The sequence below is a fragment of the Pectinophora gossypiella genome, chromosome 17, assembly GCF_024362695.1.
Source record: "Pectinophora gossypiella chromosome 17, ilPecGoss1.1, whole genome shotgun sequence".
NCBI classification, from domain to species: Eukaryota; Metazoa; Arthropoda; class Insecta; order Lepidoptera; family Gelechiidae; genus Pectinophora; species Pectinophora gossypiella.
In genome coordinates, this window is record NC_065420.1 from 11,998,001 (window position 1) to 12,017,727 (window position 19,727).

At 36.7% G+C, this 19,727-nt stretch overlaps 2 protein-coding genes and 1 long non-coding RNA gene across 12 annotated transcripts in view; 2 read left to right on the forward strand and 1 right to left on the reverse strand.

Moving 5' to 3' along the window:
- Window positions 1-19,727, reverse strand: part of LOC126374140 (transient receptor potential cation channel trpm) — a 323,537-nt gene that overhangs the window by 261,026 nt on the left and 42,784 nt on the right. The window lies entirely within an intron of this gene.
- LOC126374253 (uncharacterized) overlaps window positions 1-19,727 on the forward strand; it is a 260,701-nt gene that overhangs the window by 114,231 nt on the left and 126,743 nt on the right. The gene's annotated exons all lie outside the window — the stretch shown is intronic.
- On the forward strand, window positions 1,690-6,770 carry LOC126374172 (venom carboxylesterase-6-like). The gene is made up of 3 exons (XM_050020654.1): window positions 1,690-1,917; window positions 4,118-5,361; window positions 6,082-6,770. Exons 1-3 carry the CDS (start codon window positions 1,741-1,743, stop codon window positions 6,338-6,340), a joined length of 1,680 nt encoding a protein of 559 aa, XP_049876611.1. The 5' UTR covers window positions 1,690-1,740; the 3' UTR covers window positions 6,341-6,770.

The window sequence follows — 19,727 nt, forward strand, 5'->3', positions numbered from 1 at the left end:
TGTCCTCACCGGGATTCAAACCCGGGACCTCCGGATCGTGATCCCAACGCCCAACCACTGGATCACGGAGTCCATGCCTAAACCAATTGATTGTCGAATTTATTGTCAAATTCACATTTGATTTGCTCAGCGGTGAAGGAAAATATCGTGAGGAAACCCACATTCCCGAGAAAAGCATTTTCGGAGGTATGTAACCGAACCTATATTGGGCTGGTTTTCCCTTCGCGGGTTTGAAGGTCAGACAGGCAGTCGCTTCTGTAAAAAACCGGACCTGTCGTCAGGTTAGGTAAGCGGACCCTGTGAAAAACTGGATAATGCTAATGGGATGATGAACTGATATCTAAGGACACACAAAAATTAACATTTTGAATGTGGAAGTTTTATCACTGTAATAAAAACATATTATGTTTTTGTTGTTTAAAATCGCCTTATATATGACAGGCAAAGATCTCAAGACCATACAGCCTTGACTTTAATAATTTAATCCTTGAAATTCACGATCAAAATAAGCCTGTTGACATATCACCACGATATTAGGTGACGGTGAGACTTATGTGTATCCCATACATTTTTCCAAACACTTCAGAACCCCGATACCGACCCCGCCGGCGTGGTCGACGATTTCCCTCTTTCAGCGCTTAGCCCTCAGCGTTCCCTATTTGTCCGGCCAAGTATTTAATGCCATCTGCGGTAAATATACAATAAGTCACGTTAAAAAAAAACTATTCGCAGTTGTTTGCAACTTGGCTAAGGAAGCGGGTGAATCTCAAAATTTCAAGTTTGGTGGCGAAACTTCATATTATTTTTTCGTGAAAATTTGGGTTCCGACATGAAAAAGATCCAAAAGGATCCTCGGTTCATGTCGGAACATGAAAAAGGAATTTTTCAATTCCCAATTTTTCACGAAAAATTATATGAAAGTCGCCACCAAACTTGACACATTTTGAGATTCACCCAAGCAGGCTAGTAGAGAAGGACCAATTTCATCACATGTAAATTCTATAATTCCATGTGAAACATCTATAATGCGGTCCTCGGATGACCTCATTGATACACTATCTGTTTGCCTGATAAAGTACTGCACACCTTTATTTTCCTGGACGGCAGTAAGGTGACCACATGTGTTTGTTTATATAGGACTATGATGTAACGCTTATAATAATAACGCCCGGAGTGTAATCGAATTGGTGCATCGTTTTCAATTTGAATAAGGAGAAAAGAAATAACTGGTTTAATGTTGACCGCCAAGTAACCAGATACAGAATAGAGTGACGACGCCACAATGCGACTGACGATGGATCAAGCTTAAACAATATTTAATAACTCTTCCTCGTGCAGTTAAAAGTAAGCATTATGATCGAATAAAAATGTTGTGGCAAATCATTGTTAATAACATAACTTTTTGATTGTAAAAACCTAACAAAAATGTTTTTTTGAGTTAACTTGACTAATAAAGTTGATGTCATATTACTCTCTTCTAATATCAAATTTCATGGCAACTGATAACGCATATCATCTAACGTAGTTTAATATACCAACACTATTAAGGCACTAATTAATTTTACACTTTTATTTTTTTCATATCGATTATCCTCACCTGTCCTATAGATCCGAAAACCATTGTCACTGTAATTCTTTATAATCACCGTAGACCGGTGTAGCTTGTAGTCAACTTCATTCATATCGCATCGGGCACTCGAAGACGACGGACGCGTCGCGACGTAGCCGCGTGACGTCATCATGTTTTACTTGCTCGTGCTAGTGTGTGCGCTCGCGCCGGTGTTCGGACAAGAACAGACGTTACAAGTGAATATAACTCAAGGCATAGTTCAAGGATCTATAGCACCCGATGGAATATATTACACGTTTTACGGAGTCCATTATGCCGGTGCTCCGGTCGGCCAAAACAGATTCAAGGTAGGTGTGAAAGTGAAGATAACCGGTTCTGATAAGGATTTTTGTTGTTTAAAAACGATGTTATGTAATTTTGTGCCGCATTGCCGCATAATTGATTATAACCACATGACTGCAAACTGAGTTTTAGAAGCATTTATATCGATGCGCCGTAAGTTCGTTACTATTTACTTATACCAAAACGCCGCGCGTTTTGATGACAGAATTCCCCTTCTTGATCAGATGGGTGCGAAGCATACTCCACCACGCTGCTCTACTGTGGATTGGATTAAAAAGATAGAAACCCATCTACATAGATACCACGAATATACTCTTATCATATAGCGCGATAAATATATATTTGTTTGATAAAATATTTAACCTACATGAAAATGACGATTGTGTCTAAATTCAAACTTTGGCTTCAAACATCTTTTTCCTATCTTTAATTTGTATGGTTTTATTTCTCCTATTATATTGGTCTACTTTCTTAGAAATGCTAGTGATGTAAAATAAAATAATTATTACGAAAGAAATAGTAAATAATGATTTGTGGAGAAGGTAAAAACCTGACATTCTCCGTAAATAAACCTAAACAATAAAATAAATAATCGCTGAACGTACATAGGAGGTTTGTTTCTAGCAGCGAAGCAGTCCTTCTATCAAATTTTTCGTCGTTTTGAACGAATTGTAGTGTTGACAGCGACTTCCCGAACGGCGAGTCGCGCTACGGCGAGTGGCCTTATATTCCCTCTACGTCGAGCGAGTTTTGACGTTATTGTACAGTTATGGTAACGTCAACCTTTAGGCCACCCTGTATATGTAAATGATGTAATAAGTTTGTTGTTGAAATTTTGGATTATGAAATTAGTGTTCCCAATTTATAAAAAAAAATCGTCCATGATATATGGACCAGTAATCTGAAAATTAAAAACTAACTGACTTGATCTGGATGTATGCCAACTAAATGCGTTCAGTTATTTTGTAATATGAACGCACAATAAAATGTTTGTTTACGCTCATCTAAGATGGAGCTATGGTAGCCCAGTTGGTAGAACGCTGGCCTCTCACTTTGAGGTCGCAGGTTCAAATTCAGCACAGCCTAAACCAATTATTGTCGACTTTGTTTTCGAATTCATGTTTGCGGAAACCGACATTCCCGAGAAATGCATTTTCGGAGGTATGTGACCTATCTGTATTGGGCTGGTTCCCTTCGCGGGATGGAAGGTCAGACAGGCAGTCGCTTCTGTAAAAATCGGACCTGTCAAATCTTCAGGTTACGTAAGCGGACCCTGTGGAAGGGTAAGCAGAGGTGTTAGTAAACCCACTCCTCACCAGCTATGAAGTCCCATTTACTGGACTCAAACGATCTATGATCCAAATATGAATTCAAACTCAATAATGTCGAATTTAGTGATTCTTCTATCGTGTGGGTTGTGAGGCTTACTATTGAGTCACCAAAGGCCCCAGACATGGCTGATGTAACTACTATTAAGTAATTTACATCAGTAAATAGTTGACCAACAGCTTAACGTGCCTTCCGAAGCACGGGTCACCTTACTTTCGGACAGTTTCGGACAGTTAGGTGATCAGCCTGTAATATCTTAACCAAACTATGATCACAGAGTAATTTTTGTGATATGTCCCCATCGGGATTCGAACTCTAGACCTCCGGATCGTGAGCCCAACGCCCAACCACTGGACCACAGAGGCCGTAATTTAGTGAGAGTGGTTTGTTTTAAAGGTGGTGAAAATCGTCTCTTTTTAATCAAAACTATTTTTTATTGCGACGATAAACGTCAACTTTGACAGCTAATATTTAATACTGTATAATATAAAAAAAAAATTAAATTCTTTTTGGAACTAAGACTATGGCAAGTTTAATACCTAAATATAGTTTTGATTGACCATTAGACTGCGTTTCCATTGACGCGGAGCTGTGCGGAGATGAGCGGAGATTACGAGCCAAAAATGCATAAAAAAGTATTTGTAAATAATGTTAACTAATCAAACATTCCAAAATGTCGTCCATAGATCTTTATTAACCTTTATGACTCATGGTCTCCTACTTCGGATGAATAAACAAACACTTGAGATAAAATATGTGTAAAGGCGGACAACTCTCCACGCAAGATCTTGCGTGGAGAGTAGGAGATATCGTAATCAAAAACTCTTAAAATTACCAGTGAGATTAGAAATGAAGAAACCATTGTTTTCGTTTCAGGCACCAACTCCAGCGCCATCATACCCTGGAGTATTGATAGCCCACGACCGTGACGTCATCTGCGCCCAGCCGTCCTCCCGAGGACTCGTCGGCACCGAAGACTGCCTCGTCCTTAATATCTTCACAAACGCCACCACCCCAGCAAAACCCGTGCTGGTCTGGCTCATAGGCGAAGAATACACCAACACCGAACAAACCGCTAGATCCTTCAGGAGACTAGTCCAGGAAGGAGTCGTTATCGTAGAATTGAACTACAGAGTCTCTATTTTCGGTTTCCTCTGTCTAAGAACACCTGAAGCTCCCGGTAACGCCGGATTAAAGGACGTAGTCCAAGGCTTAAAGTGGATTAAGGAAAACATTGCCGCCTTCGGAGGAGATCCCAACAATGTGATTCTGTTTGGACACGGATCGGGGGCAGCTATGGTTGATCTGATTACGATGTCGCCGTCAGCAAATGGTCTAGTACACAAAGCAATTGCTCAAAGTGGATCAGCTCTGGCACCTTGGGCCGTTTCTTATGACCCAATAGGCTACGCTCAAGAATTTGGTTCAAAACTTGGTTATACTGGCAAAACCAATGCTGAACTAGCTCAACTTCTAGTAACAACTGATGTATCTCTTTTAATACCAGCTATGAATGACTTTGAGTTCTACAATAACACGATCCTCTTCGCCCCGTGCATTGAGGATCCAAATTTGAACTCTAATGAGACCTTCCTGACAGCAGCTCCGTCTGATATTTTAAAATCTAGAAACTACAGCCATATTCCTTATATAGCTGGGTATACTGATAGAGAAGGTACCATAAGAGCTCAACAAGCAGCATATGGAAACTGGCTTGATAAGATGGAGACAAACTTCACGCTGTTCTTACAAGCAGATTTGGACTTAGGAAACAACGCTTCAGCCGTTGAGAAGTCAATTCGGGAGTTCTACTTCTCGCAAAGGACTATAAATATGGAAACTATTGAGGATTATTTGGATTACCAAGGAGATACTTTGATCCTGGTGTCAGTGATTCGAGGAGCGAGGGAAAGGGCTCTGACGTCACGGGCGGAAGTGAGATTGTTCGAGTTTGGATACAGAGGGACCCAGAACTCCGACTGGGCTTATCAGACCATTCCTCTGACTGGTGCCAGACATGGTAGTGTGCTGAACTTCCTCCTGGATTATGATCTCAGGCCGATGGATGAACCTGTGATGACGTCACTCATCAATCGCTACGTAGCTTTCTTTAACACAGGGTGAGTAGAGAACTTTACTAAATTTTAATTACGTAAGATTTATGTTATCAAATAAATCTGTAGTAAGAAAATAATTTAAATTCAGTGACAAATAATTTGAGTTATTGTGAAGAATATTTTTAGTTATCACAATCTAGACTGAAATTATAATGAACAATAATATATATAATAAGATTATTAAATTAATTTAATATCGATCTCAAGTGGACGATTCAGTCATTAGCATTGATAAATAAATGCAGCATCTAGCGATATAAAATCTGTTGATACTTACATCATCAGCCCATTAACATCCCCACTGCTGGGGCACGGGCCTTCCCTATGGATGGAGAGGGAAGATCGGGGCTTAAACCATCACGCGGGCCCAGTGAGGATTGATGGTTATTAACGACTGCTAATGCAGCCGGGACCAACGGCTTAACGTGTCTTCCGAAGCACGGAGGAGCTCGAGATGAAAACTTTTTTTTTGTGGTCACCCATCCTATGACCGGCCTTTGCGAAAGTTGCTTAACTTCAACAATCGCAGACCGAGCGCGTTTACCGCTGCGCCATCGAGCTCCTCGTTGATAATTACACTAATGGGAAATTCCACTTGATATTAACTCGGAATCATTGTCTGAATCACCTCTTCACTATTTGTTACGATGACACTAACACCCTGTATAGTGTAACTTTGCATAGACACTCGTAAGAATTTAGAAAATAACTTTTTTTTTTCAGGGTACCCAACGCAACCTGGCTACCGATCACGGGGAATTCCCTACAATACATGCTGTATAGCGGCAGTGACGGCCCTCAACCATTGACTGCCCTCTTCCGGGAGGAACCCAGAGTGAACCCTCATACTCAGAGGATGGACTTCTGGAATAACCTCTACTCTAAGTATTACGTCCCTCCGAAGTTTACGAACTCAGGGGAGAATCTTGTAGGTGTTACCCTGATTCTGTTTGTAAGTCAACTGTTAACTCGTTTGTTTTAGAATTTAAGTAAACTACAATGTATTTTTGTTTGACCGTTATTATATTGTGCAGTTTAACACGCCCACCTGTTAGAACATCTAACATCGGAAAATGTTCAACCTCGGAGTTGAGTTACGATATTGGACCAATTCCTGAGTTGAAGTAGAAAAATCGTACGAAACTCCGGAGTTACGCAACTCCGAAGTTCCGGATTGGAAGCCCAACCTCTGGTTGATAGAAGTGAGGCCTGTGCCCAGCTGTGACAGCTGTTTTTATCGCTGTTAAAATAGCGCATTTTCTTGCTTGGAGCGTAAATATTGAAGGACACTATTTCTAAAATTGTCAAGCTATTTTTGACGTCGGCAAAAAGTGGCATATTTCTTTAATTCATGTTATTATTTGCCGGTCAATAAATATTGCTGATTTTGACAACTTAAAGTACATACGTACTCGTAATATAAAACAAAAAAACAATCGCAATATCGCTTCGTTTCCTATAACCACCACCAACCATTAACCATTATTCTTTTGCAGGATAATTTATGTAGTGTTAGTCAGTATCTTTTTTAAAGGTTAAGCTTAAAAGAAATGTCTTATCAATGATAACATAGCGCTATGATGATATCATCAGTGGTTCTCATCACACGTTTTTATATTTTATAGTACATACTGTTCATAATACTGACTGTCTAATATAATACTGTCTATGGTACATTTTTCATCAACAGGAAAAAATATGCAAATCATCATAATATTTTTCTCATTTTTTTATTGGTTATCATTACATGCTTTATTTATCGTTACTATGTTTTTTTTATTAAATTAATGTATGGTTACGTCAAAAGTGAACCGTCCAAAGATAAATTGTTCCTTTAAACAGTATTGTATAAATTTTACTTACTGTATTTAAAATTAAATTTAGATAGTTAATTGGCGGACACTGCAAATACCTAAATGTGAAAAATTCCGTTGTTTTGTAATATTTAATTTAATTTCATTGAAATTTAAAAGTACAAATGATAAAATAATAAAAAGTTTAGTTGTTAAAACATAAAAAAATAAAAATATATTTTACAAAATACGAGAAGTGCATTTGTACAATCAAAGTTAACTTTGATTTAGTTGATAAGTCGTTTGTTTTACTACGTATAATAAATTAAATTTTGATTATAATTACTAAGTACTATCCGTTATTAAAACGTAAATAGGTACGTTTTTCCATATAATTCGTATTTTATCCAATTTTAATTTTATTGTACATATTCGTACTTATTAATTTTCATTTTAACATGTTATATTTTTATAAAATTAATTATAAATAATAAAGCGTATTAAAGTACATGTACGTATTGTTGTTAACAAAAATATTCCAGTACTTATTGGTTTTCTTCAATAATTTTTGTATTTACTATTTCAATTTATTCATAAGAAAAGGTGAGAATGTTTCATACTAGATAGATAACTAGATAAGGTAGATAAATCATTCATTTGGTCTATAGTCACACATGCATACAATACTAATTATTAGAGTTTGTCGTATTAGTAATGGAGCACAAAAAAAAATGCTATTCAAAAATTCTAGATTAAGTAAATTAAATTCATCATTATTAAAACACATAATAACGGGTTCTTACCTAATAATGTCATCCCGTGATCATGGCACTTGCAACAGTGTCGAAATATCGGGAGTCTCATATCCCTGCTTTAAACGCGGTAAGAATCCGTTATTATGTGTTTTAATTATGATAATAACCGCGTAAACTTAAAACAATGTATAAATTCATCATTTTTCAGGTTATGTATACGTTTTTACAATAAAATACCAGATAATATTCTGAATTTGTCAGAAAATAAAAAAGCTCATGTGAAGCTTACCGTAATCAATGTACGCATTTCTCGATAAAATGGATGGGTTTACATTATTATTTTCAGCTCCGGATCAAATCTCAATACCACGTGTGTAGGGTCTACTCATATTCCTACGTTTTATTTCAATGCTAACCTATTTTAACACTACATTACACCTTCACAAAATACCACTCTATCCCTCTTGACTTTGAGCTGGAAATTGCCTAGCTAGGACAGAATTTTACTCTGATATTCCGTTTTAAGGATTTACGCATGAGAACATATTCCTTGGGGAGTTTATGACGTCAGCAAGTGAATATTGAAAGGGAAATTTTCTACAGATTTTCTCGAGTAGAGTTATCAGTTCTGTGCATGAAATGGGTTATAAAGTAGAAATTTTCTATTCACCAAGCTTGAAAGTAAACTTTATAGAATGAAATGGACGGAAAATCTGGTCTCGGTCGGGATTCATCCACATCCAAGGGCCCGCTTACCTAACCTGAAGATTTGACAGGCCCGGTTTTTTAAGCGAGTCTGACCTTCCAACCCGCGACAAGAAAACCAGCTCAATACAGGTTAGATCACATACCGCCGAAAATGCATTTCTCGGGATTGTGGGTTTCCTCACCAATGTTTCCTTCACCAATCATTATGATGACGTAAGTAATAATCATTTGTGATCCAAACATGAATTCGAAAACAAATTCGACAATCATTGGTTTAGGCGCTTGATTCGAACCTGCGACCTCAAAGTGAGAGGCAAGCGTTCTATCAACAGGGCTACCACGCCTCTTCCGACTCGGTCGGGATTCCAACCATTTATTATTAATCTAGGACGATCACCGATCTTTTTTTTATGATATTTATCTCCAATATTACCTACCTACTATTTTAGTTTTGTGGGTAATGTTACAGCCAATCTAAATATACCATGGCTTAGACCAAGAGGACGACCAAAAACAAGATGGGCGGATGTGGTTAAAAAGGACCTGTGCATGTGCAATGTCTCCGGGAACGACACGTCCGATAGAGCGAAGTGGAAGAGAAATACGAAGAAGGTAGACCCCACCATCAGATGGGAATAATAAATGCCAAGGAGGGAGAGATTACCTATTGTTTTTAAACGCCTTCGCAATTGACCCGGCTCGGGACCTAAACCACTGAAGTTCAATTTATGACTTTGGATTCGTGTTTAGCTCATTATTATCATAAATAATAGGTGATTTCCAGGATTTGCGCCCGGTTAAAGGCAACAGACTGGCCCCCTTACAATGGGTGAGACTTAAACATAGCTGGCAAGGGGTGGTTGTAAAAAAGGTTATTATAAAATTAGTGATTATTTAGAAGATATGAATGCATGGGATTTACTGTCTGAGAACTGATATTAGGCAGCTAAATTACTCAATTGTATAACAATATTTTATGTTTATTTTTTTTAAAGAACGTCTAGGGCCCTGTGCCGTAGTTTTTCTTGCAGCTTCTTTTCCCCGGCTATACAGGTTGTGGGCTGCAGTAGTTTTAGGCGGATGAGACGTTTGGTATGTAAGAATTGACGATTCAAAATTTAACTATATTATCTACTGAATAAAGATATTGTTGAATTTGAATTTGTAGATACTGTATACCTCTGCCTACCCTTTCGGGGGTACAAGCGTGTTGCTTTATCATATTCAAAATATACGTGGTTTAATAACTTTGAATATTTGAATTACACACATAGGTACTTACTTAGATCCATTTCTTACATGTTGAGTAAAATTATTTTTTAAATAATTTCTTACCACAAGACGTTGCAGAACACCAGACTTAACTTACCTGCAACATAAGAGAGACAATTTTACATTTTATAAGAAAATCTTAATACAAAATCTCAGAGAATCCTCTCAGAGCAGGTATTATGACAATGGACGTCTGACACGCTGCGTTCATAATTTTACGTGTGTGCTTTTCAATTACTTGCTTAATATGAAAATGTTTCACCGACATAGCTCGGAGAATTGCCAAGCTGAAGTGGCAGTGGGTAGGACACATAGCGAGGAAAACCGATGGCCGCTGGGGCGGAAAGGATCTCGAATGGCGACCACGTGTCGGACGACGCTCAGTGGACAGGCCCGCTACAAGGTGGATCGACGATCTGGTGAAGGTCGCGGGAAGCCGGTGAATGCGGGCAGCGCAGGACCTATCGTCGTGGAAATCCTCGAAGGAGGCCTATGCCCAGCAGTGGGCGTCATACGGCTGATAAAGATGATGATGAAAATGTTTTAAGTAGCATAACTGGTGTAAGGTTCTAGTAGACGCGGGAATGAGGGGAAAAAAAATGCTGGTCAAGCGTGAGTCCGACTTACGCACCGAAGCTTATAGGCTAGTGCTAGTGCTTGCACCAATTACCGACGTGCACAACTTGTGTAATTAACATGCATGCAGAATTTGGAATTTGGCTTTCATTTTGCCGTAGAAAAACTATTGACTTCATACATCGAATAGGTCGCCCAATTTGTTTTCGATGTCACGTTTGAATCATAAATTATCATCACCCCCTCAGCGGCTCAGCGGTGAAGGAAAACATCGTGTGGACCCACATTCCCGAGAAATGCATTTTCGGAAGTATGTACCTTTCAATTCAATTCAATTATTTATTTATTTATTTATTTATTTTATTTATTTATTTGTACACAATGAAACAGACACAAGAAACATACAAAGAAAACAGATAGTACAGGCAAGCTTATCTCTAAAGAAAGAGATTTCTTCCAGCTGACCTACGTGACAAGAGAGACTTTCAACGTATAATATTATATAGATAGACATACATACGCGTACAAATTATTTAGAAATTACTTATACTAATATAAGACACAATATTAACCTAAACCTACAAACCACATTTAAATAAATTATAATATAATATATATTTCATAAATATATAAACATATTATATACTTTCTATATTGGTTTATAAAAATACACACTATATACAATATATATATATATACCTAAATAAATAAGTAAACGCATACAAATACGACTAATGCAACTTAAGCAAGACTCAAATAATAATCCTTCAAGTTCCTTTTAAAACTACCCACCGTGTCACATTCCCGAGTGACCCTGGGTAGCGCGTTCCACAGTTTGACGGCCTGCACGGTAAAAGAGTCACCGTACATTTGCGTAGAATAGGGGGGAGTTTTCAGGTGCAAGTTGTAAATGCAAGGTGTATTTATTGCAGTCCATGTAGTACAATGTACAATCTTATACGAGTACAGTCATGAGCAATATAATGTACCCACTTTAGGACTCTGCCGCACTAACATATTTGACATTTAGTGAAACTTACAGTTCAATTTGTCAAAAAAGTTAATGTGACATGGTACCAAAGTGTATACATATTAATGCTCGTGACCGTACACTCAAAGATGGTGGCTATTTACAAATCATCTACAAATACAATTCAAAACTGATCTTATCGTCTAGACCATGATATAAGAAGACCAGGTATGCTCAAAACTGACGTCATCCCACCCTGTATTGCCATTTCGTAATAAATAAATTACCCACGACCAACGATTTAAAGGAGATCATCGGCTCTCCATACTTTGGCCGGCCCAAATTTGAAAGTGCCGGCCAGAGAAAAAAAATGTGTCGAACCTTTCGAGTAGATTGCTCTGAACATTTTTTACTATGACACCAAACGTGTATGACCATTAGTTTGGCTTTAATTGGATTTTAAAAATCTCGATTTTTTCATACATTTTGTACAAAAAAATATTATGTCCGTTGGGAAAAAAAGGGATACAGGCGTATTACAAAGGACCGTTAGAACATTTATTAGTATGGTGCCAAACTTCTATGACCATTATTTTGACGTTTATTGGACTTTCCGTTTTGGTTAACATGTTAAAATGCCGGCCATCGAAAAAAGTACGTCAAATCTGTCTAATAGTTGCTTGTCAATATTTTTTAATATGACAACAAACTATCTATGACCATTATTTTGACTTTTATTGGAATTTACGTTTTAGTTCAAATGTGAAAAGTGTCCACCAGCAAAAATACCATGTAGAGAGTATCGAGTAGAAGCCTATTAACATTTTTTTCTATAGCGCCAAACGTGTACGATCATTAGTTTGGCTTTAAGTTTATGTTAAAAATCTTGATTTATTATTTATTTTGTTTAAAAATAAAGTGCTTTGGGTAAAAATTGCGGTACGACGGATTACAAAGGACCTTAAAAACATTTAATAATCTGGTGCAAAACATTTTTGACCATTATTTTGACTTTTATTCGTCTTTCTTTCTGTTTTGGTTCAAATGGGAAAATGTCAGCTAGCGAAACAAAATGAGTCAAATCTTTTGGTAAACGACTTGAAACGTATTTTTTTACTATATTACCAAATGTCGACTTTAACTTTTATTGGACTTTTTAAAAATGTTTATTTTTTTATACATTTTAACAATGACAACAAGCAGAGCTTTCCCAATGACTAGTTATTAGTCAGATAAATACTTTGTGTTTTTGTTTTGTGTGTTGTTAGGTGAACTTCTATATTAATACTATCTGATTATAAATATGACGTTGGCTGTAGTTTTTGCATTCGATTCAACGTTACGGCCTAAGTTTAGGTTGAATTATGGTATTGATTCACCTTGACCGTAGATAGTTACCACCCTCCAAAGATAAGCTTGCCATCTAGTGACGAAATTCGTATTTTGGCATGACGTCTGAAGTAGCTGCTAGGGAAGACAGGAGTCGGGCAGTTGTACTTTGCATGTATGCCGATCACAATGTCCTGGTGCTACTCGGCCGATAAAATAGTACCTATATCACCCCACTGTATTTTCCTTGTATACACACTTTTCTTTAAAAAAGTAGCTTCTAAAGCGTGTATCATCATCAGGTGAGGTAGTAGTCAAACGGAAACCTATTTTTAATTTATAAAAATGTGTCAAAAAGACAACTATATTACGCCTTTAGAAAAATAGTTCCATTATCACCAGATAAAACTTTTTTTCGCCAAAGTGTAGGTATCTATGAAAACACTAGATTTTTGAAAAATCGAATTAATTTCAAAATAGTGGTCATAAACGTTTAATGCTTTAGTAATCAATATTCTGACGATTCTTTAAATAACGCGCCCGTTATATTTTATTTTTTTACAAAATGAATCAAAAATCAAGTTCTTTTTTAAATCCAACAAAAGCCAAACTAATGGTCATACACGTTTTTGTCATAGTGAATAATGTTTACAGGTATCTTCTCGATAGTTTTGATATGTGTTTTTTGCTGACCGGCACTTTTCACACAGAAACTATAACGTAAAGTCCAACAAAAGTCAAAATAATGGTCATAGACGTTTGGTGCCCTAATAATAAATGGTCAAACGGATAAGTTATAACCGAATATACCAATATTGTTTCTTGGCCGGCACTTCACATTTTCACCAAAAATGTATGAAAATTCATGTTTTTTTAATTCGAATAAAACCGAATATATTGACCCTACAGCTTTGGTGCCATAGTAATAAATGCTCAGACGGATAAGTTCTAAGGATATATCCCATTATTATTACTTGGCCGGCACTTTACATTTTGACCAAAAATGTATGAAAAATACAGTTTTTTTAATTCGAATAAAACCGAAGATATTGACCCTACAGCTTTGGTGCCATAGTAAGAAATACTCAGATGGATAAGATCTAACGGAATATAGCAAAATTATTTTTTGCCCGGCACTTTGACTTCTGGGCCGAAATCCGATGATCTCCTTGTATGTGTGTAAATCAAACACGGAGTTGGTTGATTACTGACTTTATTATCGAGGGTACCTCTCATGCATTCTTTATACAACTACCTTACATCTTCCTCCTTTTTAAAATAAATTAAAATATTAATTTTCAATTCATACATTATTCACATGCACTTTTTTTTTTTTTTTAGATATATTTAAATAATTAAAAGGTTGCCTGGAAGAGATTGCTACTTAGCAATAAGGCCGCCTATTGTACTAATTCTATTTCTCTTTTGTTTTGTATTTTGTTTTTTCCTGTTTGTGCAATAAAGTATTTGTTATGTTATGTTATGTTAAGGTACTTACTTACATCTATTTATTATGATATAATATAAATTTATTAATAAATTATTTATTGTATAATTTATTATTTATTCAATTAACATAAATATATGGATTACTTATTATATCTTTAATTTCATACAAAAGAGATAAAAGTTTATACAATTTACATAATTAAGAAATAATAATTTCTTTACCAATATTTGAATTGTTTGAGTTAATAAACAATTAATACAACATTAGGTACCTAGTATAACATAACTTCATTATAATATAACATTGTTTTTGTAAGTATTATTCTTATTATCTTTTAACAAAGTAACGTAGTAAGTAACTAATTGTAACTATACATAAAACTGTATTCATTTTATGTTGTGGCTTCGTATCCCCATCTAATCGGTGGTCTCACTGTCCTGCCAGACAAGGTTACATAAAGATTATTTTCTTGATTTGATTTTGAAGATGTAGAACATTTTATATCATCATATTTATAGCTATAATGAGTCGTGTTCTGTCTGGTTGGAGAATCTTTGATTATATGTTTTCTGTTCCTGACTATAGTACTTCCCGAGACTAATTGTATTTGGTATGATCTATTTCTTAATATTTTTATGACTGTTCCAGAAGTCCACTGCCTCCGTGCAAGATCTAAAACTTTGACCTTCTGTCCTACATGTAATTTTTCTAAATCTTTTGCATTCCTATCATAGTAATATTTTTGTATTTGTTGTCTTTCTATTAATTTATTTTTAACGTCTTTTTGTATTTTAGGCTTTAATAAATTATGTGACATTGGTAAAATAGTTCTAAATTTACGGCTTTGTAAAATTTCCGCTGGAGAAGCTAGTTTGTCACTTATCGGTGTGTTCAAAAATTCTAATAAACCTAAACGATAATCTGTTTTATCCTCATTAGACTTTTTTATAATTTTCTTAATAGTTTGAACTGTGCGCTCAATTTGTCCATTCGACTGAGCATAGCGCGGTGAAGATGTTATGTGTTTAAAGTTCCATTCCGACGAAAACTCTTTAAATTTATCTGATGTAAACTGTGGTCCTCCATCTGACATTACCACATTTGGTATTCCTTGCCTCATAAAAATATTTTTTAGACAATTAATTATAGCGGTCGATGTTGTTAAATTTAGCTGTTCAATTTCTATAAATTTGCTATAGTAATCAATTAATAACAAAAAATGTTCGTCTTTTATTTTAATTTTCCGGCTGCGCCATGTATGTGTGTAAATCAAACACGGAGTTGGTTGATTACTGACTTTATTATCGAGGGTACCTCTCATGCATTCTTTATACAACTACCTTACACTCCTTTACTTTGCAAGGAAATTTTGTACCTTTAGTAAAAGATTTACTTACAGTTTTAGTGTATTTTATATATGTTACAAGTAATAGCAATTAAATACATTAGTCAGTAATTCACTTAATTTTCAATAATAAAAATTTACGTCCTTGGAATGTTGGAGATACCAATTTAATGGTAACACTTACGTCATCAATGGGCTAGCAATGGCGGCTTGTCATAGGATTGAGCATACCTGGTCTTCTTATACCATGGTCTAGACAGGCTCAGTACGCATTGCGTATACACAGAGCCATAACTTAACGGGTGTTTAAGCGTCTGACAGATTATTCACTAAATATTTACACTGCGGATCGACCAATAACTGTTCCCGACTGCGGTAAGCTAAAAGATGAGCAATCAACGCTACGCAATCGAAACGTCGGGAAAAACAATCATCATCACCAGCCCATTAACGTCCCCACTGCTGGGGCACGGGCCTTCCCTACGGATGGATAGGGAGATCGGGCCTTAAACCACCACGCGGGCCCAGTGCGGATTGGTGGTTATTAACGACTGCTAATGCAGCCGGGACCAACGACTTAACGTGCCTTCCGAAGCACGGAAGAGCTCGAGATGAATACTTTTTTTTTCTGTGGTCACCCATCCTATGACCGGCCTTTGCGAAAGTCGCATAACTGAAAAAACAATGTTACTTACTTAATTTTTAGCTTTTTGTGTTAGATATTGAAATAACTACTTTATACAAGTACACTGAAAAAATGATTGCTTATTGATTACAAAAACAGAGACTACGCAAGTATGAAGTATCATCAAAATATAAGTTTAAAAACTAAAACCCAACGATGGAAATACGCTCTAAAAAGTGTGAAACAAGAAATTACTTGTCCACAATTCTTCGAATAGTGATGTTTAGGAGATACCCATAGTTTTAATTGCCACGCGCACTGGAGCAGCGCGGTAGAGTAAGCTACATAACGCCTTCGGTTGATTGAAGGGCGGCCTGTGTCAGTGGGAGGTAGATAGGCTATTTTTATTTGAATTTGCAGGGAGAATTCAAAGTAATCTTCGTCCAATTGTTTACCCACTACTTGCAATATCCACCATCTCGCGAACCCTCACAATGGTCCTCGAGCATTTATCACCAGGATTTCATTTCTAAACTAACAACCATTTGGAGTACAGTATTCCCACCTTTAATATCTTAGTTACAAAGCATAGTCTTGTGAGCAGGGGTCTGTTATGCCCTAGGGAAACCAGGTAACTTCGCGTATATCTTAAGAGTTTTGTTGCGAAATGAAATGGGGTCATTCCTGGTATTCCCGGAAAGAAATGGAATTTCTGCGGAATGAAATTTATAAGAGTCTGAAGAAATGTCGAGAGATTTTAGCAGGAAGTGATAAACAGAGATGTTATTAAGATAATGGCAAAGATATGAGTTTCATTCAAAAGACGTTTTTGCCTACTCGTTGGCTTATGTCAGCATTGCGTTGCTAGGTCCCAGGTGGTGATACTGCAGTTTTTTTTTTTATAAAAATACAAATATACCTTATTGCACACAACATACAAAACAAGTTTTACAAAGAAAGAAAGAAAGAAAATAATTATTCGGCAAAAAATACATAATTACATATTGTTAAATGGTAGTTAGTAATTAACATTAAAGGAAAACATCGTGAGGATCCCCCATTCCCGAGAAATGCATTTTGTAAGGTATGTAACCTAAGCTATTGAGACTGGTTTTCCAACCAAGGCCAGACAGGCAGTGGCTTCTGTAAAAAACCGGACCTGCCAAATTTTCAGGTTAGGTAAGCGGACCCTGTGAAAAACGGGATAATGCTAGGGAGATGATGAAAGTATATTTAAATTGAATTTTGAATTTCCCCAATTTTATTACCAGTTAGAGCTTACGAGGGTAAAACGTTGATGGATGTCAGGAGTCATTAAGTAAAGTTGGGACCCTGAGGCTACACGTAATGCGGCAATTATGCTAGGGGCTCCGGCAGAATGATAAGCCCAAAAAAAGCCATCAAAAGGGACCTTTTAAAATAAATAGTTATAAGTAATTACACTTTTTGGTAAAATACCAAAATTAGGAAAAAAACAAAACGAAAGAAAAGGTTAACGTCGTGTCTTATAGGGAAGTCAAGGAATTGGCCTTTGATAGACTGGAATGAAAAATGCTGCACCGACAAGAGCGTGGCTCTTAAAGTGATGATGATGATGACCAAAATTAAGGGGTTCAAAACTAAATTTTGACAAACCATTATCCGACAAGATTTTACTTCGGCATTATGAAAATCCGATACTTCTTTATTCCGACAATACATTCTACTCAAGGAAGAAATAAAGAATTTTTTTTTCTTTCTTTCTTTCTCACTCCGACAAAATATTTATTCATCACAATTTTGCTAAGAAATGATGCGGATATGATGCCGACGAAATTCTACCCCGACAATAGTGCATCTTATGTGTACACATTAATTTCAAAATGTAAAATAAGAAAAAACAAAAATAAAAAAGTAAATGATGAAGGAAAGGAAGAATCCTAACCACTTGAGCTGTATGCCTGAAAATAACCCAGCCAAAAGAAAATAGGGAAGCACTCACGGATTCAGGTTTCTATATTCTTCTTACCAGGCCTGATTTTTGTTGACAGCACAAGTAGAAATCACGGCAGTCTTGTCAAGGTCACAGCAGAATGACCAACCTGAAGAACCCTAGTTTCATTGAGTCGCCAAAGGCCCCTGACATGACTCATGTAATGACGTACTTAACGCTTAACGTGCCTTCTGAAGCACGGATCATCTTAATTTCGGACAGTCACTCGGCTGATCACCCGATTGTGGAGTAAGATCCGTGCTTTGGAGCGCTAGATCACAATGTGATTTTTGTGATTCGAACCCGGGACCTCCGATCCGTGAGCCCAAACATTTAGCCACTAGACGTAGCCGGTAATCGTGAACAAATTATTGTATAACGTTCTATATAAACGTTCTTCAAATGTAAATTGACCTGGACAGACTTTAACTGTCCAATTAGTGAGAGAAGTTTTACAAAGGAATATTTCACAGGGCGACGGTAAAAGATATTGTCTATTATATAAAACTGCTTCCTTAGAAAACTAAGGGCCCTATCTCACTTGGACACCAACAAAAAGTATGCAGCTGACACCCTTTCTTTCTTTGGCCGCCAAATAACTGTACGCCAAAGTTTAACGTACTGTTACTACGCGAAACTTTGGCGTACTGTTACTGACTCCCAGTGGCAGATCACAAAAAATAATTAAATTGAGATTCATTAACTGGCCGCCGAGGGCTTTAGGAGGATGAATTGCTGACGACTCCCTCGTAGATACGCATCAACCTTGACTTAGTGTCCATTTAATTCAGACGGGTTAAATTCAGAAGGCGCCCGATTTATGGCAATAAGCTCGCTCCCTATTAGATACATGGGACTTAAACGTAGCCAAGAGGAGTGGCTGTGCGTACTATACACCTCCGTCTACCCCTTCCAGGATACAGGCGTGATGCTATATTATGTTATGGATTCCTGCCTCTTTAAAATGATACCCACATAAAATATTTTTTTGTATACAGTTATATTTTCCCAAACCCTAAGCAACAAAGTCGAGTCATTTTCTTTTGTCCACTAGTGCATTTAGTACTTAAATCTAACCTAACCTAACCTAATATTCCGAGGGCTATACAGCGAAGCAAATACCTACTAAGCATTTAAAATTGCGTGTTTTCAATACAGGGTGTTAGTGACATCGATCGTAACGAAAACTTTGAGGGGCGATTGAGGCCAACATTCTGAGGTAATATCAAGTGGAATTTTCCATCGCAAAAGTATAGAATTGAAAATAATAAAAAAAAAACTAAAAAATAATCATGAATTTTGCGACGAAAAATTCCACTTGATATTAACTCAGAATCATGGTCTGAATCATCCCCCTGAGTATTCGTTACGATGTCACTAACACCCTGTATATAAAGCTATCTGCAATTCACAATGACAGAAGTATTTACAGTCTGAATAAAAGATGTCGCTAAGTGATTGGAAGCTTAGCGACGAGTTTCTACGACTATTTCCCTATTGGCTTGCCTTGTTATCACAATTCAAAGATACTTATTATATACTATCAAAACCAAAGCATGTGGTGCGTTACGCCA

What these genes read in the sequence shown, in the direction of transcription:
- LOC126374172 (XM_050020654.1), top strand. Translation starts at nt 1,741, where the DNA reads ATGTTTTACTTGCTCGTGCTAGTGTGTGCGCTCGCGCCGGTGTTCGGA. An exon ending in TCGGCCAAAACAGATTCAAG is followed by an intron (nt 1,918 to 4,117) that starts GTAGGTGTGAAA and finishes TTTTCGTTTCAG; the next exon opens with GCACCAACTCCAGCGCCATC. An exon ending in GTAGCTTTCTTTAACACAGG is followed by an intron (nt 5,362 to 6,081) that starts GTGAGTAGAGAA and finishes TTTTTTTTTCAG; the next exon opens with GGTACCCAACGCAACCTGGC.